General features: G+C 35.3%; 2 protein-coding genes across 2 annotated transcripts in view; both read left to right on the top strand.

Moving 5' to 3' along the window:
- The window catches only part of LOC110107856 (probable galacturonosyltransferase 9), a 30,993-nt gene extending 18,787 nt beyond the window's left edge, over positions 1–12,206 (top strand). The window contains exon 2 of the mRNA XM_020838284.2: positions 11,656–12,206. Coding sequence (XP_020693943.1) covers positions 11,656–11,934 — 279 coding nt within the window. The 3' untranslated portion in view covers positions 11,935–12,206. The remainder of the gene's footprint in view (positions 1–11,655) is intronic.
- An 8,363-nt stretch (positions 12,207–20,569) lies between these two features.
- LOC110107881 (sphinganine C4-monooxygenase 1) lies at positions 20,570–21,923 on the top strand. The gene is made up of 3 exons (XM_020838316.2): positions 20,570–20,701; positions 20,799–21,076; positions 21,172–21,923. Exons 1-3 carry the CDS (start codon positions 20,698–20,700, stop codon positions 21,721–21,723), a joined length of 834 nt encoding a protein of 277 aa, XP_020693975.1. The 5' UTR covers positions 20,570–20,697; the 3' UTR covers positions 21,724–21,923.
- Positions 21,924–24,306: the final 2,383 nt, after the last annotated feature.

Raw genomic sequence — 24,306 nt, 5'->3', positions numbered from 1 at the left:
TCTCAATATAAAATTATAAATATAATTAAATGTTTTAATACAAAAATATTTTATTTTGTAATATAAAAATCTTTAGAGTTGAAAAACAGAAAAACTGAAACTTTACAAATTTTTTAACATAAGAATAATTCATTTGATAAAAAATAAAAATTATTAACTAAAAAAATAAAATAAACATTTTACAAAAAAATTAAAAAAATAAATATTATTCAAATCATAAAAATTAATTTTTATATTATAATTTTTACTTGAGCCGCTTAGAGAATAAAAAAAAAATCACATAAACTTCATAATATATATAATAAAAAATATTTTAAAAAAATTAAATATTAATATTAATGAATAAAAAATAAATATTATTAACTTAAAAGATAAATATTATTCATATTATAAAAATTAATTAAAAAAATTTGTTAAAAAACTATGTTGTATAGTGTGTACAAGTGTATAACTATATATGAACTTAAAAGTGACTTTTTGCTTTGTATAGTTTAGTCCCACATCTCTTGGAGGTGGTACTTTGTCTTGGTTATATACCTCTTTTTTTTCTCTCATGACATTAGCTATAACATGAAGAAAGAAGACATGTGAGATGATTAAAGTAATTAATTGATTATGTCTTTAATATAAAATTTATAGTTTTATATTAACATTTAGAAAAATTTAACATAAAATAATTTATTTAATTATTATTAAAAAAATTTGAACCGGCCGGTTTTAAAAAACCCGGACCGGTTCGCCGGTTCACTGGTTGAACCGGCGGTTTTGGCCAAAACCGGCCGGTTTGAAGAGAAGGCGGTTTTAGGGGTGAACCGAACCGGCCATCAGACCGGTTCACGGTTGAACCGGTCGGACCGGCCGGTCCGGTCCGATTTTTAAAGCATTGGGTAAAACAATCATTTGGGAGGTTTTTGTGTGGGGAATTAGGGGCGGGTAGGAGGAGAGGGGTTTTGGCCATCGGTTGGAGCTTGAGGTGGTGGAGTTGTGGGTTGATTTGTGGGGGGAAGATGGCCGGTGGTGGAAACTAGGGGATAGTTGGCGGGTGGAGTGGAGAGAGGAGGAGAAGAAAAAAATAAAAATTACAAACCACGAGTCACAGACTCTTCCAACGACTGTTGGGTATTGCGCTTGCTCACCTTGAGCTCTCTCTCCCTTCTCTCTAGTGCTCATATAAAAGAAGAAGAAACAAAGGAAAATTTTCATTAATCATTCATCATCCTCAATACAAGAAAGGTAGCATATAAATAGGCCTCATGAAAAGAAAAATAGCAAAAATTAAAATGCCCTTCGGGCTACAACACCACATGATCACTCCTAAGAGTAAAATGGGAAAAACAGTAACTAGTACATAAGACATAAAAAATAAAATAAAATAAACTCTAGATTGCTGCCGTTGATCTTCTGATGTCCTCATCACACACACACACACACGCATGTGTAAAAAAAAAGAGAGAAAATGGAGAGTTTCTGAAAAAAAAAGAGGGAAAGAACTATTTTTTTGTATTTTTGTGCATCCCGTCGTCATCGTCACCCCCTCGCGAAGGTATGCGTTTCTAACCTAAAAAAAATTCTATCCTCGATGCTTGTGATGAGCCGGCAAATCCCCTACATGCTCATGTAGCGTAGTAGGGAGGGAAACCGGTGCGACGCTCGCAACGAGGCATGTAATCCCTGGAGTGCTCATGAAGCACGAAGGGGACGAAAAATAAGTACCTCCAAACACTCACATAGTGCAGAGCGGGGAAATAAACTTGTGCTCTTTTAAACAAAAAAAAAAACCTAAAAACCCTTAAACGCTCATGTAGCGGGCGGGGATTTAAAAAAAAAATGCAATCGCAGTGTCATTTGACACCTACCTGAAGCGCTCAAGTAGCGACGAGGGGAAGGTTGCCTCTTGGTTTTTCCCCTAAATGAGAGAGACGCTGGGAGGCTGCCAAAATTTTCACTGAAATTGAGGACTTGGACAATTTTTTTTTGGAACTTAATTTGAACATAAAATTGAGCCTAAGTTAAACTTAAATGAATTCAAATCTAATTGAAATTGAACACATTGGCTCGAACTCAAACTCAAATGAGCTAAGTGTGGTGGACATTAAACTTGAACAATACTCGGACTGCAGGGGACATAGATCATGACTCGAACAATTTGAACATGCAAGTGAACTTGATTGAACGCAGGGGACTTTGATTTGGACTTGAGCTTGAACAACATAACAAAGGACTTTACTTGGGTTTGAACTTAACTTGAATATAACAAAAAATGAATATTCAATAAGGAATTTGAATGCAAATGCTAATACTAATTAAAAGTTTCAGGTCATTCAAATATCATACAAGCAAGCAAGTGCTCATATGTAAGAGATCTCTAACTTGTCACTCATGAACAACGAAGTTGGGGTGATTTGTAAATAATCACATCAAACCTTTATGAATTATTGAAGCTAATGAGCTTAGTGAAACACCAACAAGTATGAGTGAAAAAGTTGAACATGTCTCACCTACGAACGATGAAAGTGAAGTGACAGAAAATACTACTTGATTGTCAATGTTGATTCAATTCAAAGTTCTCTTCAATGAATATCGTTGTGATGTCGATCGCCGGTGATACTATAAGACCATTAAATTATCCATGAGCTAGATTCAAACTATATATATTTGCAAAATGAAGAGTCAATTAAAACGGAGGATACACGAAGAATGCAATCTGTTCACAAACGAAGGTTAATTGGAAAGTGCAATTATATGATTGCAATCAAAACATAAAACTTCAATGAGATATCAATGAGTCAGCACATTGATTGGAATAAAAATGTTATCAAGCAAATTTGCTACACGAGATTTGAATCATCTTTACATAACAATGAAAGATTTATAATGGCCAACACGGCTCGTCCATAGTTAACAATCAATAGTGGTTGTAGAGAATGTGGTGACCTACTTGCGAACAACAATAGTTAGCATACAATGAGTGTAATAATTTCCCAACATTCGACAATCAATTAGCTTGCAAACAAAGGTTGAAGAAGAGCAAGAAAGAGCGAATGACTCTTAAGCACCACAAAGATGAAAGGAATATTAGATGAATATACGAATATTAAGTTCAAAGTGACATGTAATCATTCCGCAGTCAATGTTAGTCGACATGCAAGCAAATCTACCAAGCCTCTTTTGAACACTGAAAGTCAATGCACGATGAATCACCTATGGTTACACATAAAGAGGGCAGTGATGCTCACATTAACATGCAATGAATATTGAAGATTGGTATGTAGCAAATGTAGCAAATTGCCAGCTCACATTGAAGGATAAATCAGTAGCCAACAAGTACACTGGTATTTTACAAGCCAAGGGTAGATGTATATAGTAAATGTAAATGTCCACGGGCCCTTATAGGAAGCCCGCTATATGCTCAAAATATCATCTACACATAAAATGCTGAGTGATTATATCAAATGTAAATTCCTACAAGCTGCTGAAAAAGACCCATGCCACACTCAACATTTCAGTTGTAACCAGAAGGATCCGATATATAGTGGAGACGACAAACAGTTGTTAGTTCAAGGCAGTGGCCACCGGATCCGCAACACTTGTATTAGCGGACAGAAGGCATATATAAGTTCTCAAATGAAATATTGTGTGCATTCAAATGATAGTTACTTGCACAACTAAAATATCCGAAAATGCCCCCGCACATACACCGTAGTTTATATACACATAGGTATACTAAAAGAGGGTATACAATCAAGAACCCGTATGGGCCCCAACGAGCGTGTTATTGGTATACACGTAACGCCTAGGGATAGTGCGCGGGTCATTAAAATTGAGCTCATTCCTCCTAAGCAGATAAAAAAGGAGTCGATAGGGTATAATTATAAAATGCCCCCAAACACCTGCATGGGCCCAGACAAGCGTGTAATTGGTACACACGTGACGTATAGGGATGCTGCGTGGGTCGATAAGTGAATTCAAGTTCGAGCTTGATCCTACTATGCAGGCAAGTGGGAGTCGAGAAGGCTCAAATCTTTAAATAAATATCCGGTCGCGAGGTCGACCAAGATATTTATTTTATACATTCATATTAGGCCTTCAAGGTCTATAATCAAGAGAATTCACTAATAAAGGCATAAAGCTTATGAAATTCGATCATTTGTTGATAACTCGATAGAGTCGACAGGGTTCAATCAACAAAGAGAAATAACTCTTTTCACCCCGATGATGGCCGTGTTAAATGTTTATCTCAACCGGAGGGGTTCACAAATACTTTCAAATGCTATCCCAAATACCCACAAAAATTTAAAAATTCTCATAATCCCAAAATCCAAAAAATATTTAAAATTGAAATCCAATCATCCGAATAACTTAAAGCAAAATCCATCCACCCTCCACAATAATTTGCAGAGGTGAACAAATTCAAAAATAACTTTAGCTCGTATAGAGCTAAATGCCTAGTCGAAAATATCATTAGGATCCATTCTCAAATAATCTTATGTCAGTAAGGACGTGGTACGTGTTCTCTTACCGGCGGTTTTGTCACCAAATGGCACCACAGGATAAACGGTTATAACTTGGGGCCCTCTGAATTGAGTGGTTTTGCCGCCAAATGGCGCCACGTAATATCAGTTATGGCCAGAGCTAATACGCTCCTTTGTGGTATCAAATCCTTGAGATATAAATCAATAAGATATGATCGATAGGGCACAAAGCTCTCTGTTAGTTAAGGTGGATTCAAATTTGTCCCCTTAGGTAAATACTCACCCCAGGTCTACAAGATACCCTTGGACGAAGCAACCCATGGCTACTGACAAGGATCCTTTTGTTATGTTGGGTCGACTACTTCCTCTGACTAAGTAGACCAGGGAACCATGATGGTCTGGGACGACGGAACAATCGGATCTTGATCGGGTCCATCATCCATTCCCACACCATCCGCTTTAAGTGAAGATGGTGAAATTTTTTATTTTAAATATCAATCTTTCCCAATTTCCATCCTAAGCCCATTGCTGCTACTATATGCTAGATAACACATATTTATACATATCTGATTGACGACTAGTCTTAATTGAAAGTTCTCTCTTGTGACCGCGAGGGGTAATTAACTATAGGGGCTTGCGCTTATTGGAAACCAAAAGTCAGATCATAAAGTCCTCGCAAAATGAGGGCAAAATCTCTGGGTAGTGTCTTATCTACAAATCCATCTGCCTTCCAAAATTTACCTGTGAACTTAATCCGTTAGAACTCCCTCGTTGAAAAAAAGCAAAGTCGGACGGAGGCCGAGGCCGAATTGTCGGAGCCCACAAATTGTTTCTTTATTAAGATATCTTTTATAGATCTATAAATATGAACATATTTGAGAAATAAAATTTAGCATTTTTCCTCTTCAATTTCCTGAATTTAACATGGTATCAGAATCTTTATTGTCATTGCCAGAATTTTAAGGTTTTTTTCTACTGTCGTGCCTTCATTGCCGGCCTTCCCTTGTTGTTATTATCCTATCTATAACCAACGCAACCTTCATTGTTGCCTTACTTGATATAACCTTTATCTCTACCCTTTGTCGTCGTAATGTCTGAAGCAACACAAAGCTTTGACCAAATGGACGACTCTATCGTGCACCAAGAAAGAGGAGATCTCCAAAATATGCAACATTCCTATCGCTAAAATTAGAAGAATTACTTGGAAGTGATCTCAATTTGTGAAGATCTATTTGAAAGAAAAATGAAGTTTGAATCACCTCCTTGGGGTAGGACCAAAAGAAGGAGATCCTAATTTTTTCGCATGGGATGAAGCAGACTCCATGATTATGTTATGGTTGTGGAATTCCATAACTCCAAAAATTAGTGATACTTTTATGTTCTTATCTACCTACAAAGGATATATGAGATGACACCAGGCAAACCTTCTCAAAGGCTCGGGATGCTGCCAGATCTTTAAAATTAAGGTCAAGGTGAGAAACACAAAACAAGGAAGCAAAATTGTAAAAAAATATGACACTCTCTTTCAAAACTTGTGGCAAAAACTTGATCACGACAGATGCATAGAGATCAAATATGCAGAAGATGCTGTTATCATGAAAAATTGTATTGAGAAAGATAAAGTGTATGAATTTTTTGTTGGATTAAATGCGGAGTTTGATCATGTTAGAGTTTAGATCCTTGACAAAGAGGAGACACCTTCATTAAACAAGATCATTTCTCTCATTCATGCTGAGGGAAGTCGACGAATGGTAATGCTGGATTCAAAGGTAGTTGAAGGTTCAATAATGGTGTCAACCAAAAAGGTGCCATGAAATGAACAAAGGATTCCTCAAAACCTAAAGACAAAGACTCCCCTTGGTGCAGCTATTGTAAGAAATCAAGACACAAAAAAGGAGACATGTTGGAATATACATAGAAAGCATTCAAAGAGTGGAATCAAAGAAGTGGACAAAAGGGTACATCACAAGCCAACACTACAACAAGTTAGTCTAACTTGGAAACATAGTTCAGCTTCAGAGAGCTCAATAAAGAATATATTGATATACTAATACAACTCGTGGTATCCCTTAAAAAATCACTTGCATCTTCTTTTCTTGCACTTTCAAGTAAGTTTTCTATATCCCTTGGATTAAGTGCCTTAAGAAATCATTTGAAAGGATTATTGATCATTAACTCAGAAGCCACATATAATATAACACACTTTACTTTCCACTTCATCAATTATACTCCTTGCCCAAGTGACAAGAAAATTATCACCGTCGATTCTCTTACCATAGTAGCAGGCTAAGGAGACATACCCTTATCTCCCTCCCTTACTCTAAAAAATGTGCTCCACATACCTCAATTATCCACAAATCTAATCTCCATACGAAAACTTACCAGTGACCATAATTATCTAGTCTTATTTAGCCATGCTTGCTGCTTATTTCGGAATCAGAGATCGTGGAAGAAGATCGGACTTGCTAAGAAGAGAGATTGACTTTACTACCTGGAAGAGCTGAACAAATATACTATTATCAATAGTGGCTATTCTATATTATTTCTATATGATAAAAAATCTATTATTTGGCTTCACCATTTTAGACTAGGACATCCATCCTTTGTTGTCTTAAAAAATATGTACCCAAACATTTTTATAAGTTGGAAAATAAATATTTTCATTGTGAAACCTGTGAGCTAGCTAAGCATAAACGGAATTCTTTTTCAAATAAACATGATAGATGTAATATTCTATTTTACCTTATAATGATATCTGAGGACCCAAAAAAATCCCTAACATCTCAGGAGCCTAATAATTTGTAATTTTGTATCATTCATTGATAACTGCCTTCAGACTATTAGATCTTTTTTCTTAAAAAATAAATCCGATGTTATCTCTAACCTTCCCATTTTTCATACCATGATCCAGAACCAATTCGAGGTAAAAATAAGAAAATTTCGTTCTAACAATGCTAAAGATTATTTTAAGAAAACCCTATCCTCTTACTTTCAAGAAGAAGGTATCTTTCATGAGTATTCCTACATTCACAACCCATAACAAAACGGGATTGCAGAAAGGAAAAATAGTCATCTTCTAGTCTCCACCCATGCACTTTAATTCCACCTCAATGTATCCAAATCCTACTTGGGGGAAGCCCTTATGATTGCCACATATCTTAGAAATCGACTACCTTAAAAAATCTTGGGACTAAAAACCAATGGATATTCTATCGTCTTTTTATATCAAATTTTGAACCCATAATGACATTACACCCAAAATTTTTTGTCGCACTACCTATGTTCACATTCATAACCAAAATAGAAAAAAATTAGATCAATTAGATCAAAAAACACTCAAATGTATCTTTATTGTATATTTATCTACCTATAAAGGTTATAAATATTATCGTCCCTCTACCAAGAAAACTCTTGTATTTGTTGATGTTACCTTTGATGAGCAACAATCCTATTTAAACAACCCTCATCTTCAGGGGAAGACTGAAACTGAGAAGATGAGGAAAGTTAGCTTGCCCCCCTTGAGGTATTGGAGAGGATTGAAGCAGTGGCGTACCGCTTGAGATTACCATCAATCACCACTATACATCCAGTGTTCCAAATGTCACAATTGATGAGAGCTATTGGAGATCACATAGCTAGTTCAGAGTTACCTGTGACACTGACAGAGGATTTAGAGGTGTTATTAGAACCATTGGAGTTGAGAGGATTTCGACATGGAGAAGAAGGGACCAAGGAGGTTTTGATAAAATGGAAGAACTTACATGACTATAACGCCACCTGGGAGCCATATGAGAGGGTGAAACATTAGTTTCCATCCTTTTTTCCTTGAGGACAAGGTGATTCTTTGGGACGGGGGATTATTAGACCGGTCCAGCTGGCCCAGCACCGAGGCCGGCCCTTGGTTTACTTCAAGCTGACCAAATAGCCGCCGACCCCCATTGTGGGGCCCATTATTTGAATATAAAATTAAAGGGGGCGGCTTAGGAGGGAATTAATTTTGGGAGGGGCTGTTTAGTAATTATAATTATATTTGTATTCTTTAAATAGATGGGAAGGGTTAGGGTTAGGTTTATCTTGGTTTTTATTGAATTTGGGATTTGTCTTAGGTTTGCTTGGGCTCTAGCCATAGACTAGAGATTGGGAGGGCCGGACCTTCCTCTCGAATTGAAGATCCATTGTATCTTATTTGTTTTTTCCACTTTTTCATCAATTATCAAGTTTTCCTAGTGTTTTTTCCAGGAGATTCAACTCAAATTCTGCTTGAACTTTGTTGAAATTCTAAATTTCAACCAAGCTCTCTTTGATTTATGTTCATCTTTGGATTGTGTTTGGTTCATGTTCAATTCATTTATGCTTATTGAGCTTTAAACAAACGAGCATTATCAAGCCTACTAATAAACAATAACCTAGAGCTTGTTCGTGAACATATATAGGGAGCAGTTTCGATCTACTAAACTAGCGTGTTCATGAACAAACAAGCTCTTAAAATAATTCTTCTTATAAACAAGCTTGTCAATAAATACTTTAAACAAAAAATATTGCAAACATGAATAAATACCTATTGTTTATGAAAAATTACATTATATTGAAATAGTATAACATAAAAAATGTAATTAATTTTTATATAATAAGAATAATTTATTATAATAAAAATAAAAAAAAAATTATGTGAAAATATATAAGATAAAGATTTAATCAAACTTCTTAACGAGTTTCATATCGAGCTTGTTCATGAGCTTTAATTGATATTGTTCATGAAGATAAACGAGTCGAACACATAGTTGTTCATATTTGTTTATTTAACAGTTGAGTATTCCAAAAATTGTTCAAACTTGTTTAATTACTTAAACAAATGATCATGAACAAGCTGTAATTGAGTTGAGTCACGAGTAGCTTGTTGAATGCTCCGTTCATTTGCAACCCTATTCAAGCCTAGATATATGATACATGAGAGATAATTTGATCCACTAGGAAACATAGAAGTCACAAGAGGTGTATATAATAAAGAAATACTTGTGACCCTACTCGCATGCATCAATAAAGTCTTCAAAATCCCCAATGAAATGAAATCCTTGACATCGAGAGAGTATGCCGATGAGGAGGTTTAAGATGACACAACCTTAAGCTGTACGAGGGTATGCAATGGAAGTCTCCAGTCTTAACTTGAGTAAACCTAAGTGAACATCTCCTTATACTCTTCCCTTGGAATCCATACGAAAATGGAGAGCGACAATCCTGAGGTTATATGATCACGGATGGAATTCTCTGGAGGAAATAAAATTTTGCATTGGCCTATGTATGAGACATAAGGTTAATAAAGTAAATAAGCATATGAATCATGTTTTGCAATTCTCCCTCTTCGCTTTATATTATACCAAATTTATATATTCTCCGTGTCTCTTCTCTAAGTTCCTAAAACCTCGAAGGGCTTAGCACCATGCATTTTAACACCTATGAGAGACTTCCGAAGCACATCTTGTACACAAAAAAGATGAATTTATCAATACCATAAGTATACTTTTACAAAATTTTGGTAGCTTCAAATTTACCGTTTTTGCCCTGAATTTGGTATGACCAGACGCTTGGACAAACTCTGCAATGCAAATGTGCTCTGGTTGTTCATCTCTTTTAGTGCTCCCATTGTCTTTTGGTTGGTTTAATTCTGGAATTATTCACATAGCCAGCCACCTCTTTTGTGTTTTCCTAAGATATGATTCCCCAACATGAACCACACACTCCTTAGTTTTCCCGCGAAGGCTTCTTTGCCAAGCCTAATTATATCTTATTTGCCAGGCATAATTAGATTGCCTCAATAATTTTCGTTCTCTACAGTCTAAAGTCAGGCAGAAGCTTCAATAGGATCAAGATGAATGTGCTACAAAGGGAAACACACGATAAATAAAAAAAATATGTTCACACAGCCAACCAACTCTTTTGTGCTCTCCTAAGATATGATTCCCCAATACGAACAACAGCCACTCCTTGTTTTTCCAGCAAAGGCTTTTTTGCCAAGCATAATTATATCTTATTTGCCAGGCCTTCTGATGACCCGATTAGAAAAGTTGAGGTATTAGATTTGACTTATGTTAAGAAAGGTAGAGGTAGATCTCAAAAGATTTGGTTAGAAAATATTAGAAATGATATTTCTTTATTAGATTTAAATGAGAATTTGACTTTTAACAGGACACAATGGCGAAAAAGGATTCATGTAGCCGACCCCACGTCGTGGGACAAAGGCTTGATGTTGTTGTTGATGTTATACAATAGAAAGTCATAAGCAGTAGCTTCATTAGGATCAAGATCATCGTGCTACAAAGCTAAGCAAATGAGAAATAAAAAAAAAAATACACCTCAAAGAGAGATCAAGATTCACGTTTATTGGCTTGAATCAAAGCCTATGTCAATGGGAGAGGGGATGGTCTGATCCATTACAAAACACAAGCTATAAAGGTGAATTTACTGAAGTAACATTCACAACTTTTCTAAAATCCAAGTTCTCCCTATAATTAATTTCACATACAATATTACCTCACATGAGAGGTCATATGATCTTATTTAAAGTTGAAAGGAAAGAAATTCTTCATTCATCTATTAGGCATGAAAAATATCAAATTATACCAAAATTTTTTTTCCCTTTCGTTTTGGTTATTCATGCACCTGCTGTCACTCCAGGGGCCCAAAAACTTTGGTATCTGACTTAGGTACATTCAGAGCAATTTGCAATCATCCACACTGATACGGTAGATTTTCATTAAAATTCTGATTGCCATCAAGTGCTTCCAATGATGCGCTATTTTATCTTTCGCGGTTACTTAAAACTTCTCTGGTTACTGCAGTATATTTTCTTGGCGTCAACAATAACAAGATCATATATTGTTCTTGAATTTTCGATTCTCGTAGAATTGCAAATGTACTGATTTTTCTTTCTTTATATATCAGATTTACGAGTGATTATTCTGTGCGGATGCAATGCAGCTCATCTTTTGGAGACCAACCAGAATGCGCCACGTACGCGGTACCGAGCCGAGTACCGTGAAGGGGGTGACGTGGTGCATTCTGGTTGATCTCCGAACGGCGTTCGGCATCCGCACAGAATAATTTCATCGGATTTACAGCGAACGAACTGATGATAGTTGTTTTTCTTTCCTTTTTTGAACCTAACCCATTTGTTTTCACCACCCAGAATGAGGATGGCACATTGTGGAGTGCTGGAAATGTCCTTCCAGCAGGCTTGATGACATTCCACACAACAACAAAACCAATAGACAAATCATGGCATGTAATGGGACTTGGCTACAATCCTAGCGTGAGTCCGGATGAGATCCGGAGGGCTTCTGTCATTCATTTCAATGGAAACATGAAGCCTTGGCTTGATGTCGCCCTCAACCAATACAAGCACCTATGGACTAAGTACGTTGATACTGAGATGGAATTCTTGCCACTCTGCAACTTTGGTCTATAAAAAACCCCAAGAAATCAACATTACTTGAGCGATTTTCACTTCTCAAAGCTTCATCCGGTTAGATTTTTGTATAATTCTAACTTCATACATGACCTCTTTCTTCTTTATAGTTTCCTGGAACATATATGCCTGTCTCCAACTGTAGGCGTTATTCTCTCTACATATTTTTATAACTTTTGTTTTGCTTTGGTTTGGATTTTTATCGATAGATGAATTACTGGCTCTTTGTAACTCGATAGTTCCTCATAATCTCATGATGTTTTCTCTATAAATGTTAATAATATTTATTTGAGTTCATTAAAAATGTTTTTGGTTTATCAGATTTAGCATATTCAGCAACAACAGCAAACCTCTCATTCTCTAGATTTCGATAAAATCATAGAATCAGGCTTTGTTTGGGACGACTTTCTTGCTGCTTCTTAAAACGGCTTTTTATTATAAATATTAAAAATTTTGCACTAGAAAATTGTTTTAAGAAGCAGTAAGAAAGCTGTCCCAAATGAAGCCTTAGTGTAAAATTTCGACTGTCATGTTTATGACGGCTTTATGACCGCTTCTTAAAATAATATTTTAGTATAAAAAATAATTTTTTTGCTAGAAAGCTATTTTGAGAAGCATCAAGAAAGTTGTTGCAAATGAAGCCTAAATTTTAATAACGTTTTTAAAATATCTGAATAACGATATCCATTTGATTTGGTAGGAAATTATGATGGTAAATCTGTATCGGAAATTTTAAAATTCAAAAGATTTTGACATTTGTGCATTCGTGACGTTGGGTCGGCTTAAAAAACTAATATTTAAGACTTGAGGTTATTTTTTAAGAGAATAAAAAAATAATTTAATATATGCATGTCTAAATTCAAGGGTATTTAAAAAAAGGTTAGATAAGATAAATCTAATCATAATTTTAATAAGAATATACTGCAAAATTTTAAAATGTATAAATATATTATATATTAATAATTAATTTTTTTTTTTTATAAATTTTTTTTTAACAAATTTATGTTTTTTTTTTATAAATTTTTTTATTTAACAAATTTATGTTTTTTTTATAAATTTTTTTATTTAACAAATTTATGTTCTGTGACTTCAAGCTTGGTGTTTGTTTTTGTATAGCCTTTAGAATGAGTGGATAGGATGTTGTTTTCTTGTGCGTGTAGACTAGTATTAGTTTTGTTCTGTTTTTTTTTTTTTGGACATTTAGGTTAATTAAGTTAAATTTACAGACATATCGCATATACAAAGACTCAAATCCAAGACCTCTTACTTGATTGTCTAAGCTCTCAACCAACAGGCCAGATTGAGCTGTCTGTTTCTGTGTTCTGTATCTTGAGGTGGTGATATGTTCCTAGATTTCTTTTCTTAGAATTAGAATAACGAGGTTTTTATTCTCCACGAGCTATTTCTTTCCCGTCCTGTTCCAGCCGTGACGTTCACTAATGAGTTTGGTGTCATAAATGTTTAACTCGAGCTTGAATGATAATTGCATCAATTTTTCTTATTTTTGAATCAACCTGAATCCAAACAAAAAAATTATGTAGGTCAAAATTTTTAACCCAATTCTCACCCAAAAACTAATTGGATTAATCCAAACTTGAATTTTTCGAGTTTAGTTTCGATCAAATTATATAAAGTTAACGATATCTTGAAAGTGACTACATATAAATTATAGAAGGTAATTTGGTAAATTTATGATGAGATAATTAAAAACAATCAAGCATTCTGACTTTTGTGTTTGAGGCCAGTCATCCCTTATCTATTCAAAATTTAACCATTCAAAGTTGCAGACTAAACTTATTTGACAAGTCTCCCTTCATAAAAATCAATGTTTCTTAGTTGACCAACTAATTAATATCCGTCTTATTTATTCTATAAAATGGTTGCATCTCTGAAATTTCTTATTTCTTGCTGCACACATTTATGTTGAAAATGGCATGTCAATGCCTCAATTATAGTACATTCCAACCTTGTAAAATTGGGCGAATGATGGATAGATCATTACCTACGGAGTCCAGATGTAGAGAACCGTTCGATTTTATGACTGTGAATAATAAAAGTATAATGGTGAACAGTAAAAACACAGTGGTTAACTGTGCTTTTACTATTCACATTTATAAAATCGAACAATTCTTTGTGTCCGAATTCCGCACGTAATATTCTCTCCGAATCTAATGATGGCCAAAATACTACAAAAATCTTTGCCTTCTGTTTGAACGTGAATGTCTTCTTTAGTATTTTGAAATTTTAAATTGAACGGTTTCAACTTAATCCATGGATTTACAATAAGCTCTTATGAGAGTTCAGAATTTCCTTGGCGCATTGCTGCAGCTTCCGTTTGCCGTTTTTGTTCCTCTGTTTGCTTCTACGTATATTTTCTCCACTATTTTAGCTGTTCACCATAGACTTTCTGCAGCTGTTTTCCTAACTGCCACTTATGACTTTGAGAATTTTTTTTTCTTTGGATTTCTAATACAAGATATATATATTACTCATTATAAATTTCTCTTCAATTTTTTGGAGCTTCAATGATTGCATGGTTCTCACGTCGTCTAATTTTCAGAGCCCCTTGAATTTTGATTAATATTTTTGCAGGAAGAATGTGTTGAAAAGGATTAATCTGCTCTTCCTTTTTTGGGTGCTATTTACTTGCAGCCTGAGCTTTTATTTATATTTTTTTTTGTAATATTAGAACAAGGAATCATCGGTTCTTAGGTTTTATTTTGACTTTTCTTATAGCTCTTTGGAGCAGTAGTGAGTTGGAGGATCCTTCTAAGGACGTTGTAGCCATTTTTTGGGATTTAATGCGTAGGCCCCTCTGTGGGTTTTAACAAAAAAAAAATCATCTTAATTTGTATTTTTTTTTTAGACATTTAGGCCAATTAAGACAGATTCATACGCATACACATGACTCGAATCCAAGACTTCTTATTTGATAGCCTAAGCTCCCAACTAACAGACCAGTACGAGCTGTGTATCTTACTTTGTATTAGAAACCCTAAATTCTTAGCCATGCATACGTAAATGTAATGAATCAGTGGGCCAAAGCACTTGCAACTTGCCCTGTGATGCTGCCATATTGGTCAAAGGTTCATGTGAGGAATTAAATGGAGACACAGAAAAAAAAAAATCTAAGAACGAAGACATGAAGATGCCGGTATGCTGTCTAGAACTCAAGCACGAAGATGCCATCATCCACTTGCACTAAATAATTCTCAATATATTTATAAATAAAAAAAATTTTCATGTACCGTGTACCGCACGATTGGTGCACGGTTACATCTTCGTTTGGGACGTACGGTTTTTTTATTGCTTCTTAAAATTGTTTTAAGAAGCAATAAAAAAAATTGTCCCACACGAAATTGTAATCGTGCGGTATATGGTACAACCGTTCCAAACGAAGCCTAATATTAACAGTTATGATGTATATTTATATAAGCTAGATTTTTTTTTATTTTATTTTATAGTCCATTATGCCCAATTAAATATATATAAGATTTTGAAAATTAAATATATTTCACATATAATCTTTTTGGGATGAATTTCTTAATGTTTTATAAAATTATTGCAGAAAAAGTAATTTTTAAAGTTGTTAAGAAAGCAGTTTTCTATTCTAAAGTTTTTTGTGATTGCTCTTCAAATTGCAATCATAATTTATTTATTTTTTTTCTATTTTTTATTTAAAAAAATAAAAAATGTGATTGACGTCTGAAATAAAATAAAAAATGTGATTGATGTTTGAAAAATAAAACAGTAAGAAAGTTGTACTAACCGAAGCCATAGTCTTTATGCCCGATTAAAATAAAAATTCAAATGAATTACTAACTTGGGATTTGTAATAATTAATCAAAATTCGGACTAGTTCAACTTCAATTTATATCCTTTGCAACCATCATGAGAATTTTACGGAAAAGATGAGAAAACAAAATGAGGTAGAAAAGTCATTTAATTTGAAAGTTTGGCTCTCAGAATCTTAATTTGTTGAAATTAGAACAACCATAAGCTTTATTTTCTGCTCTTACAATGGAGAAATTATTCTGTGTGGAAGTCGGACGCAGCTCAACGTCCGGATGTTGCGGTACCGTGCAATACCGAGCCACGGTACCGAGCAGTACCGAGCAGTACTAAGCCATGGTACCGAGCAGTACCGAGCCACGGTACAGTAAAAGGGTTACATGGCACATTCTGATTGATCTCCGGACAACGTTCAACATCAGCACAGAATAATTTTTCCTTAATACAATGCCACTAGTGCTATATTTAAATTCTAAAATTTCATTGTCTGAGTTAGGGGTGTCAATTCGGGTCAACGGGTCGGGTTTGGGTCGAACCCGACTTGACCCGAACGTAAACGGGTCAACCCGAAACTGACACATTTGGCTAAACGGGTTAGAAAATTGAACCCGGACCCGACCTGCACGGGTTGTCGGGTTGACCCGACACGACCCGACCCACCGATTTCTTCCCAGCGTGGGAAAGAGCAGGCGCGACTCGCGAGCACTGCGGACCTTGCGGTGCGGGCATGTCTGTGCAGGCGAGTGCGGTCTATTGGGGCGAAGCAGGCTAAGTGTCAGCTCTAGGGCATTGGGGGCCTGGGGCAAACCACGTGGGACTGCAGACTGGATGTGTCGTTTTGGACTGATCCGACTGGCGGAGTCGCGGAGAGCCGGAGAAGCCAATAATGGTGTAGGGGGCGTACGCGTAGCGGAAGACGGAAGTGATGATTCGTTTGGCATGAAGCGACTGGCCCTACGCGAGAAGGCTGGCAAGCTTGGCAAGACGCGACTACGAGATTTGATTTGCCACTATCAATTCGGGTTGACCCGCGGATTTCCGGGTCAACCCGAACCCGACCCGTTTTTCAAATGAGTCGGAAATCCGAACCCGAACCCGACCCGTCTCACAAATGGTTTGACCCGAACCCGAATTTTTCAGGATCGGGTTTGGGTCGGATTTCGGGTTGTGTCAATTATTGACACCCCTAGTCTGAGTGACCGAGCAAAACCTTTTTAGTAGTTGTCAGAAATTTGGCGCTGGAAAAACACAAAAAAAGAATATTACAAGTCCTGATTGTTTTTGGTTTCAACGATCTAATTTTCAATAAATTACATTAAAAAGAAAATTAGGATAAAGGAGAAAATTAATTTATTTTCATTCATATAAGCTTGAACTTATGATCATAATTGAATAAATAATATGATTAAAATGATATTATTAATCATATTGTTATAAAAATGAATAATTAAGATCATATTATAGTAGTTTTTCATTTTTTTTAATAATATTTTTTAATCGCCAACCATTTCACCATTTTTCTGCGTTGTTAGGCATAAAATACTTTGGAGAAGGGCACTCAGAAATGATAAAACATAGTGGGGCAATTTGTGCATGGTCAGAGGGGCCTGACTAATCACCATTGTTGAACCTTCTTGAAAAAAATTGAAGTGCGCTAAAAAGTTGGGGTGGTTACAACAAGGAAAGTAAGCACTATAGAGGCTCTATGGGAGTTTAGGATTCCATCTATGTGTTGGGGTTGAGGCTTTAGAGGATATTTAGAATATTACTCAATGAATATGCATGTTGTTGTGCAATAAACATAGCAAAAATAACAAAAATAAGAAATCACACAACAAACAACACAAATAACATGATGATTTATGTGGTTCAGTTAAGATGACTACGTTCATGCGAGGGGATGATAATTTCGCTATATTGGAGAACAATAGGTTACAATTGGCTCTCTAGCTAGCTCTCTCTTACTCTTATGAATACAATACAGTAGCCCTCAAGCTCTGATTAAAGATTTGAAACAAGGTACTTAATAAATTAAGAAAATATAATTAATGCAAAGATCAAATCATGCCAATTAGATATCCCAATCAGTGCACTAATTAAATCATCTAATTAAAGTCAATCAAATCTTTCCTAACTAATGCATTAATCAAATCAACTAATTAGGAAAATAACAAACTTCACCTTCCTAAAGCTCCAAAAAGAGATGGGGAAGCTCCCTCTGCAATCATTATAGAAGCACATACGAAGGTGAAAGATCTGCACAAAAACAAACCTCCAAGAAGAATAGATTTTATGACAACTATACTTAGATAAAAGATGCAAAAACTTACAGATAGTGTAATAAAAGGGATAAAGAGGCCGAAAAACTTCCCTAATGCCAAAGGCAAAAACCTCAATGAGATTAAGTAAGAATAATTTACATAAATTTTTCATTAAAGCTTTAATTAGATTTAGAAATAATTCCAAATCAATAATCTCCATCTCAGTTTTCACTTCAGAAAAATGAAAGATGGCAAATTAGGCTCCAATATTAGAACAACTGCACCCAAATGATTGCCTACGTATCCCCTCCCAAAGGGTCAAGCCGAGTATGATTGTTCAAAATAATTGGACAATCAGTCATGAGTCTTGCACCACTACCGTGGTGATTGCATCTCCAAGCCCACATTAATTATACGCTTCAGATACTTTAGGATACTTTTCACAGCTTGCCAATGATTCCTTCCTATTTTATGTATGAACCTGCTCGTAACGCTAACTGCTTGTGCACTTTTTGGATCAAGCTGCTCCAAAATCATATCATACTGTGCTACAAGTGCCAAGTAACCAGGGGTTGGGGGATTCTTAACCATTCACTAGGAGAACACCTCATCATAAGCAATCATTTCCCGTTGCACAAAGCCTTGTACCACAAACTTAGTATTGTACGTACTGTACATTAGTTCCATGAGAGTCTTCCTTCTTTGCATGCATCCATTTGCGCCCAATGATTTTTCTTTATGGACAAAGCTTTATCATCCTCCAAATAGCATCATTCTGAAGAGAACCCATCTTTTCAATCAGGACTGTCTATTGCTTTCCTATAGTGACTAGAACTTTAGCCTTCATATTTGAAAGTACAAATGCAATGTGATCCCTCAATTAATTTAGTTTTGGGACATTATGGCTCCTAAACCCCTCTTCGTCACAATAGGTTCCTAAGTTTGAATCTCATCCTCAACATCATCTTCTACCCTTTGATTTGCAATTGAATCAAGAACCTGGCTAAAAGTGATATGCCTATGTGTAGAAAATAAAGTTGCATCTAACTTCAACTTCTGCAGTGCATCTTTGGTCCTAGTAAAACTCTCCACATGCTTAGAGTCTCGAGGCTTCAACATGCTCACCTCATTGAATATAAGATCCTTGCTAATGATAATCTTTTTCTCTATTAATTAGATCATAGTTTAAAACCCTTGACTCCATGCTTGAGGATAATAAAGAATATCTTCTTTGCCTGCAGTTCTAGTTTATCATTCTAAACATGATAGTAAGCTGGACACCTAAATACTCACAAGTGCTCATAATCTCTAGTAGGATGCACTAAACATATATTCTTTGGGGTCTTCTTCCCAATAGCTGTAGAAGGCAGGCAGTTCACTAAGTGACAAACATGATCCATCATCTCAGCCCAATAGACTATCCAACACAGCATTGGATAGCATACATTGAACTTTCTCTAGTAAAGTTCGATTCATCCTCTCTGCCATCCTATTCTACTGTGATGTCTCTCTAACAATGAAGTGGTGCTCTATCCCAGATCTTTTGACACTCCTACAAGAATACATCCGACATGTATTCACCTCCATTACGGTTATCGTGGCAAACTCTTTTTAAAAAAACAAGCTCTCCATGATTTATCTTTATAACTCCTACCTCAATGACTACTTTATAGCCCTTGGTCTCTAAAACCCCAACAGACAATTAATTCTTCCTTATATCTGGAACGTGTCTCACCTCAATCAACTCTCTCATAGTACCATCATGCCTTTTGATGAAGATGATCCTTATACCAATTGTCCTATGGTCACACCACCACTATCATTCTCCCTGTATGTACCGAACCACTCTCTAGTGAGATAGATATAATAAGTAACACCAATATCCAGAATCCAGTATGACCATTACAATATTGCTTTTTTATATAGCATAACAACAATAATGATGATGTCCCAAACACACCCTTAACAGGGAAACGATAGACTGTAATAAACTTCAATTTTCGTTCTTTCTCACATCCCCTATCATTGATGCCAAGACAAGAAAACTTGTTGTTCCTTACAACCAGTTCATACTATATCCTTAATTTGTAAATTAGAAAACGGCTTTCTTATTGCTTCTTAAAGTAATTTTATAGTACAAAAATTAATTTTGGTACAAAAAAATTGTTTTAAGAAATAATAAGAAAGCCATCCCACACCAAGTTAAGTCCAATTTAGATTTAGATTTTTTTGCTATTATTTTTTGAATGAGCAACTATAAATTAATAAACAATTTTTTATTAAATGTTTTACTTAGTATACCAATATTATTCACCCGCCTATCATTAAATTTTTAAAAAAAAGTTCAAAAATTTTATAACTCCAATAATTTGATCCAAATTTAAGCTGAATAGTCTCGTTGGAGTTTAAATGAATCGAACATAAATATAATATAGACAAATAATTTTAAATACGCGTTGATCTTAAATATGACATTCACTCGCGTTTTCCTCGTTTACAACCTAATTAAGAAGCGCGGAAGACCAGAAGAAAACAGTAATAAAATCCATCGACTTACTTCTGGTTCTCAGTTCCCATTCATCGCCTGACTTTGGAGACCATATCCGTCACCCCTACAACTCCTATATAAACCAGAGATTCCACCATAAAATCTCCACACATAACTAGCAGCAACTTAGAAGAAGAAGTATAATACAAAGAAGAGAAAATAATGGGTACAGTTCTCTGCGCGCCTCTCTGTAATTCCTTATTTCCAAAGTTCGAAACTGGTTCTTACATACAGATCATTTTTTCTTTTATTCTTGCTCGCAGAATCCATCCAGTTCAATCAAACGGTAGCCAATTCTTCGAGCACTATAACCCCCATGATGGCCTTTCTTGCGTCGGATGAGATGCTCGGCACCTTCGTCCCCATTGCTGTTTATTGGATATATTCAGGCATCTATGTCATGCTCGATGATTTGAACCAGTACAGGCTTCACACAAAGGTTGAAGAGGAAAAGAAGAACATCGTTTCAAAGGGAACCGTTGTGAAGGGCGTCCTCCTTCAGCAAGCTTTCCAAATAGCCATCTCCCTCTTCCTCTTCACGGTATATAAATCTGCACGTAACATTACAACCAGTACTTTTTCATATATTTTCTTCGTTATGTTGTTATAAATTCATTTTGCTTTGTGTTCATGCAGTTCAAGAACAGCGACAGAAGCTTTATCCTGCGTCAACCTTCTCTTCGGGTGATCTTCCTCCAGTTCATCGTCGCCATGGTGGTGATGGACACATGGCAATACTTCATGCACCGACTCCTCCACATGAACAAGTTCCTGTACAAACATATCCACTCCAAACACCACGCCCTCGTCGTCCCCTACCCCTATGGAGCTATGTACAACCATCTTCTTGAAGGGCTCATCCTCGATATCATTGGGGGAGTTCTCTCCTTCCTTGTTTCAGGAATGACACCTCGCACTGCTATCTACTTCTTCTCCTTCACCGCCATTAAAAGCGTCGACGATCACAGTGCGATGTGGCTTCCTGGAAATTTGTTACATGTTTTCTTCAACAACAACAGTGCGTATCATGATATCCACCATCAGCTCTATGGAACAAAGTACAATTTCTCTCAGCCATTCTTTGTCACTTGGGATAAGATCCTTGGAACTCACATGCCTTTCACGCTTGAGAAGAGAAAGGAGGGAGGATTCGAGGCTAGACCAATTAAGAAGATAAATTGGTCGTAAGAATTGTTCAGTAGCATACCTTAATTAAGCTTCTTCTTCTTCCTGGATATTAATTTAGAAAAAAATAGTATATATATTTATAGTCATGAACACAAGGTAATTAATATAGTTATGCACCGCTATAGTTAGTCAATTATGAAGATGTATGTGATTGAATTGAGTAATGAAATGTTAATTAATCTTGAGCTTTACTTTTGTCATATGAGGTTGGTAAGCATATTTTAAATAATATTTTGATGGCTGGAAATAGTTAATCCGGTAAGCTTAATTAAGAAAAAAAAATTCATATGGGAATGTCCCTAGCCAAGCTTAGGCTTCATTTGGGACAACATTTTTACTGCTTCTTAAAACATCTCTCTAATAAAAAAAATTAATTTTTGAACTAAAAAGCTGCTTTAAGAAGCAGTAAGAAAGTCATCTCAAATGAAGCCTTGTGACAACTTTTTAATTGCTTTCTAAAATTGTTTTTTAGAAAAAAAATTCTAATTCAAGAAATTTTTTAACTAAAATACTATTTTTGAAAGCATTAAGAAAACTGTCCCAAACGAACCCTTAATCTATGATGCTAAGATGGTTCTTAGGTTGTAAAATATTTATATCAAATTCTCACTACACACAAAAAAAAAACATTTGTATCAAGAATAAAAAGCTTTTGTAGTAGTTTTTGCTCCTTGTACCGGATCAAATAAAAGTTCCTATTTGTAACCCAATATCTGAACTCTTAATAAAAATTAAACATACTATTATTTGAAACATCCTCTATAACTGGCTCAATTTAAAAAAAATAAATAGATAAATAAAATACTTTTATTCAATTTCATGTGAAATTAGGAGCTTCAATCCGAACTTAAAATCTGTTACAAACTTAGTGTTCCTTTTTTTCTTTTTAATTAAAATTTATGATAAAATAACTTCGTTTATATTTTAAATTAATAAGTTTGTACCAAAAATTTTTTACTGTAGAAAAGTTTACGTCAGCACCACCTACTGGTCAACGACAAGACAAGCGGGGAACTGCGAGCCTTTTTGTTTTGGGACAAATTTTAAAATAGAAAATATTTAAATTTTTTGTAAGTAGAACCAAATCTAAAAAGAGAACATTTAAAATGACGCTGGACAATCACCTACTCTGCTTATGGATTAATTATTCTGTGTGATTCCGGACGTCGTCGTTTAGAGGTGAATCAAAATATGTCACGCCCCTTGTTTAATGTGTATTGACACCAATCTGAACAAAAATCACCTCCGAGCAGGCCAAATTTTAATGAACAGAAGATTATTTAACTTGAATAGTAGGTGCATTAATATCTAAAAATAAAAAAAAGGGCAAAATATGCAAAACGTATAGCGCGTTCAAAGAATGCGCCAAAAAAATTAGTTCTTTCTTAGAATATGCCTAATATTTTGGCGTATGATTGACATGATTTGACTGCATATGAACTTAGATGGGTAATTGTGATGGTCAACAACCATTATCTGGTGGGTGCAGATATGTGGAGGGCCACAAGTTGCTGCTTTTGAAAGACTACATAGTCTTTTACTTTGGATTGCATGTAATCACCATATGCATGGCCTATGCAGATTATCATATTGGGCACATGTGATAGTGAGACGACTCTTGTTGGAAATATATTTGATGTACTGAACATTTTGGGTAATTGACCATCCATTAATTACAATTTGAAGTTCTTCCTAAGTATGAAAAATTTACTCTTCATACAATTCATTTGGAATATTTGCTTCAGTTGAGCTAATTATGTTCATTACTAGAGCATCAAATTATTCATCTCCATCCATTGTTGGTTGATTTGACTGGTTTATGTGAATTCATTATTTGTAAACATCGCCTCTAACCTAGCTAGGTTTCGTCGTGCATGTTATTCAATGAATTCTACACCATTATTTTCCTCATTGTTATAATTCATCTTGGATTCATGTGTATCTGATTTAGGTTGACTACCACCATGTAATGAATCTGTACTACCACTATCCATAGTTTTGTATGCATCTTCTTTGTCATTATCCACCTTGTAACCATCAACCATGATATTCTCATTTTGGGAGGTCTGTTGCATGTAGGGCCCAAATGTCTAAATGTATTCAAATGTATTATAATTAGATCTAACCTAACATGGACGTTCACTCACACTAGGATGTGAAGATAACTATTGTTGCAAAAATGTTGGTTGCTCCAACAAACTAATGCGGCCATGAAAGTCATATTCCACATCTATCGTATTGGCTCTTCCACCATCCTGTAAGTCAAAATATGTTGTAGTGGGCCTACGTTAAATTAAAATGTTATACAAGGGAGTTGATGTTTAAGAAGGTGCCCAATGAAACAACACAAATCAAGGTTTTTAATACTCACATATGCACTTGAGTTGATGGACCGGCAACATCTACATTTCTTATTTCTTCACCCTCCACATACACTAGGACAATATGACACGTGACGTACAATAGTCATCGTTATCACAGAAGCCAGATGTTAGGTTAACAATGCTTGCTATTGAATTTATCATTAGTGCACAAAAAATTTATTATTTCAGCATTGAAGGAGAGATGTTCTAATCAATGAAG

Source organism: Dendrobium catenatum, unplaced genomic scaffold, assembly GCF_001605985.2.
Source record: "Dendrobium catenatum unplaced genomic scaffold, ASM160598v2 fragScaff_scaffold_847, whole genome shotgun sequence".
Lineage (NCBI taxonomy): Eukaryota > Viridiplantae > Streptophyta > Magnoliopsida > Asparagales > Orchidaceae > Dendrobium > Dendrobium catenatum.
This window is presented reverse-complemented; position numbering and strand designations above follow the sequence as displayed.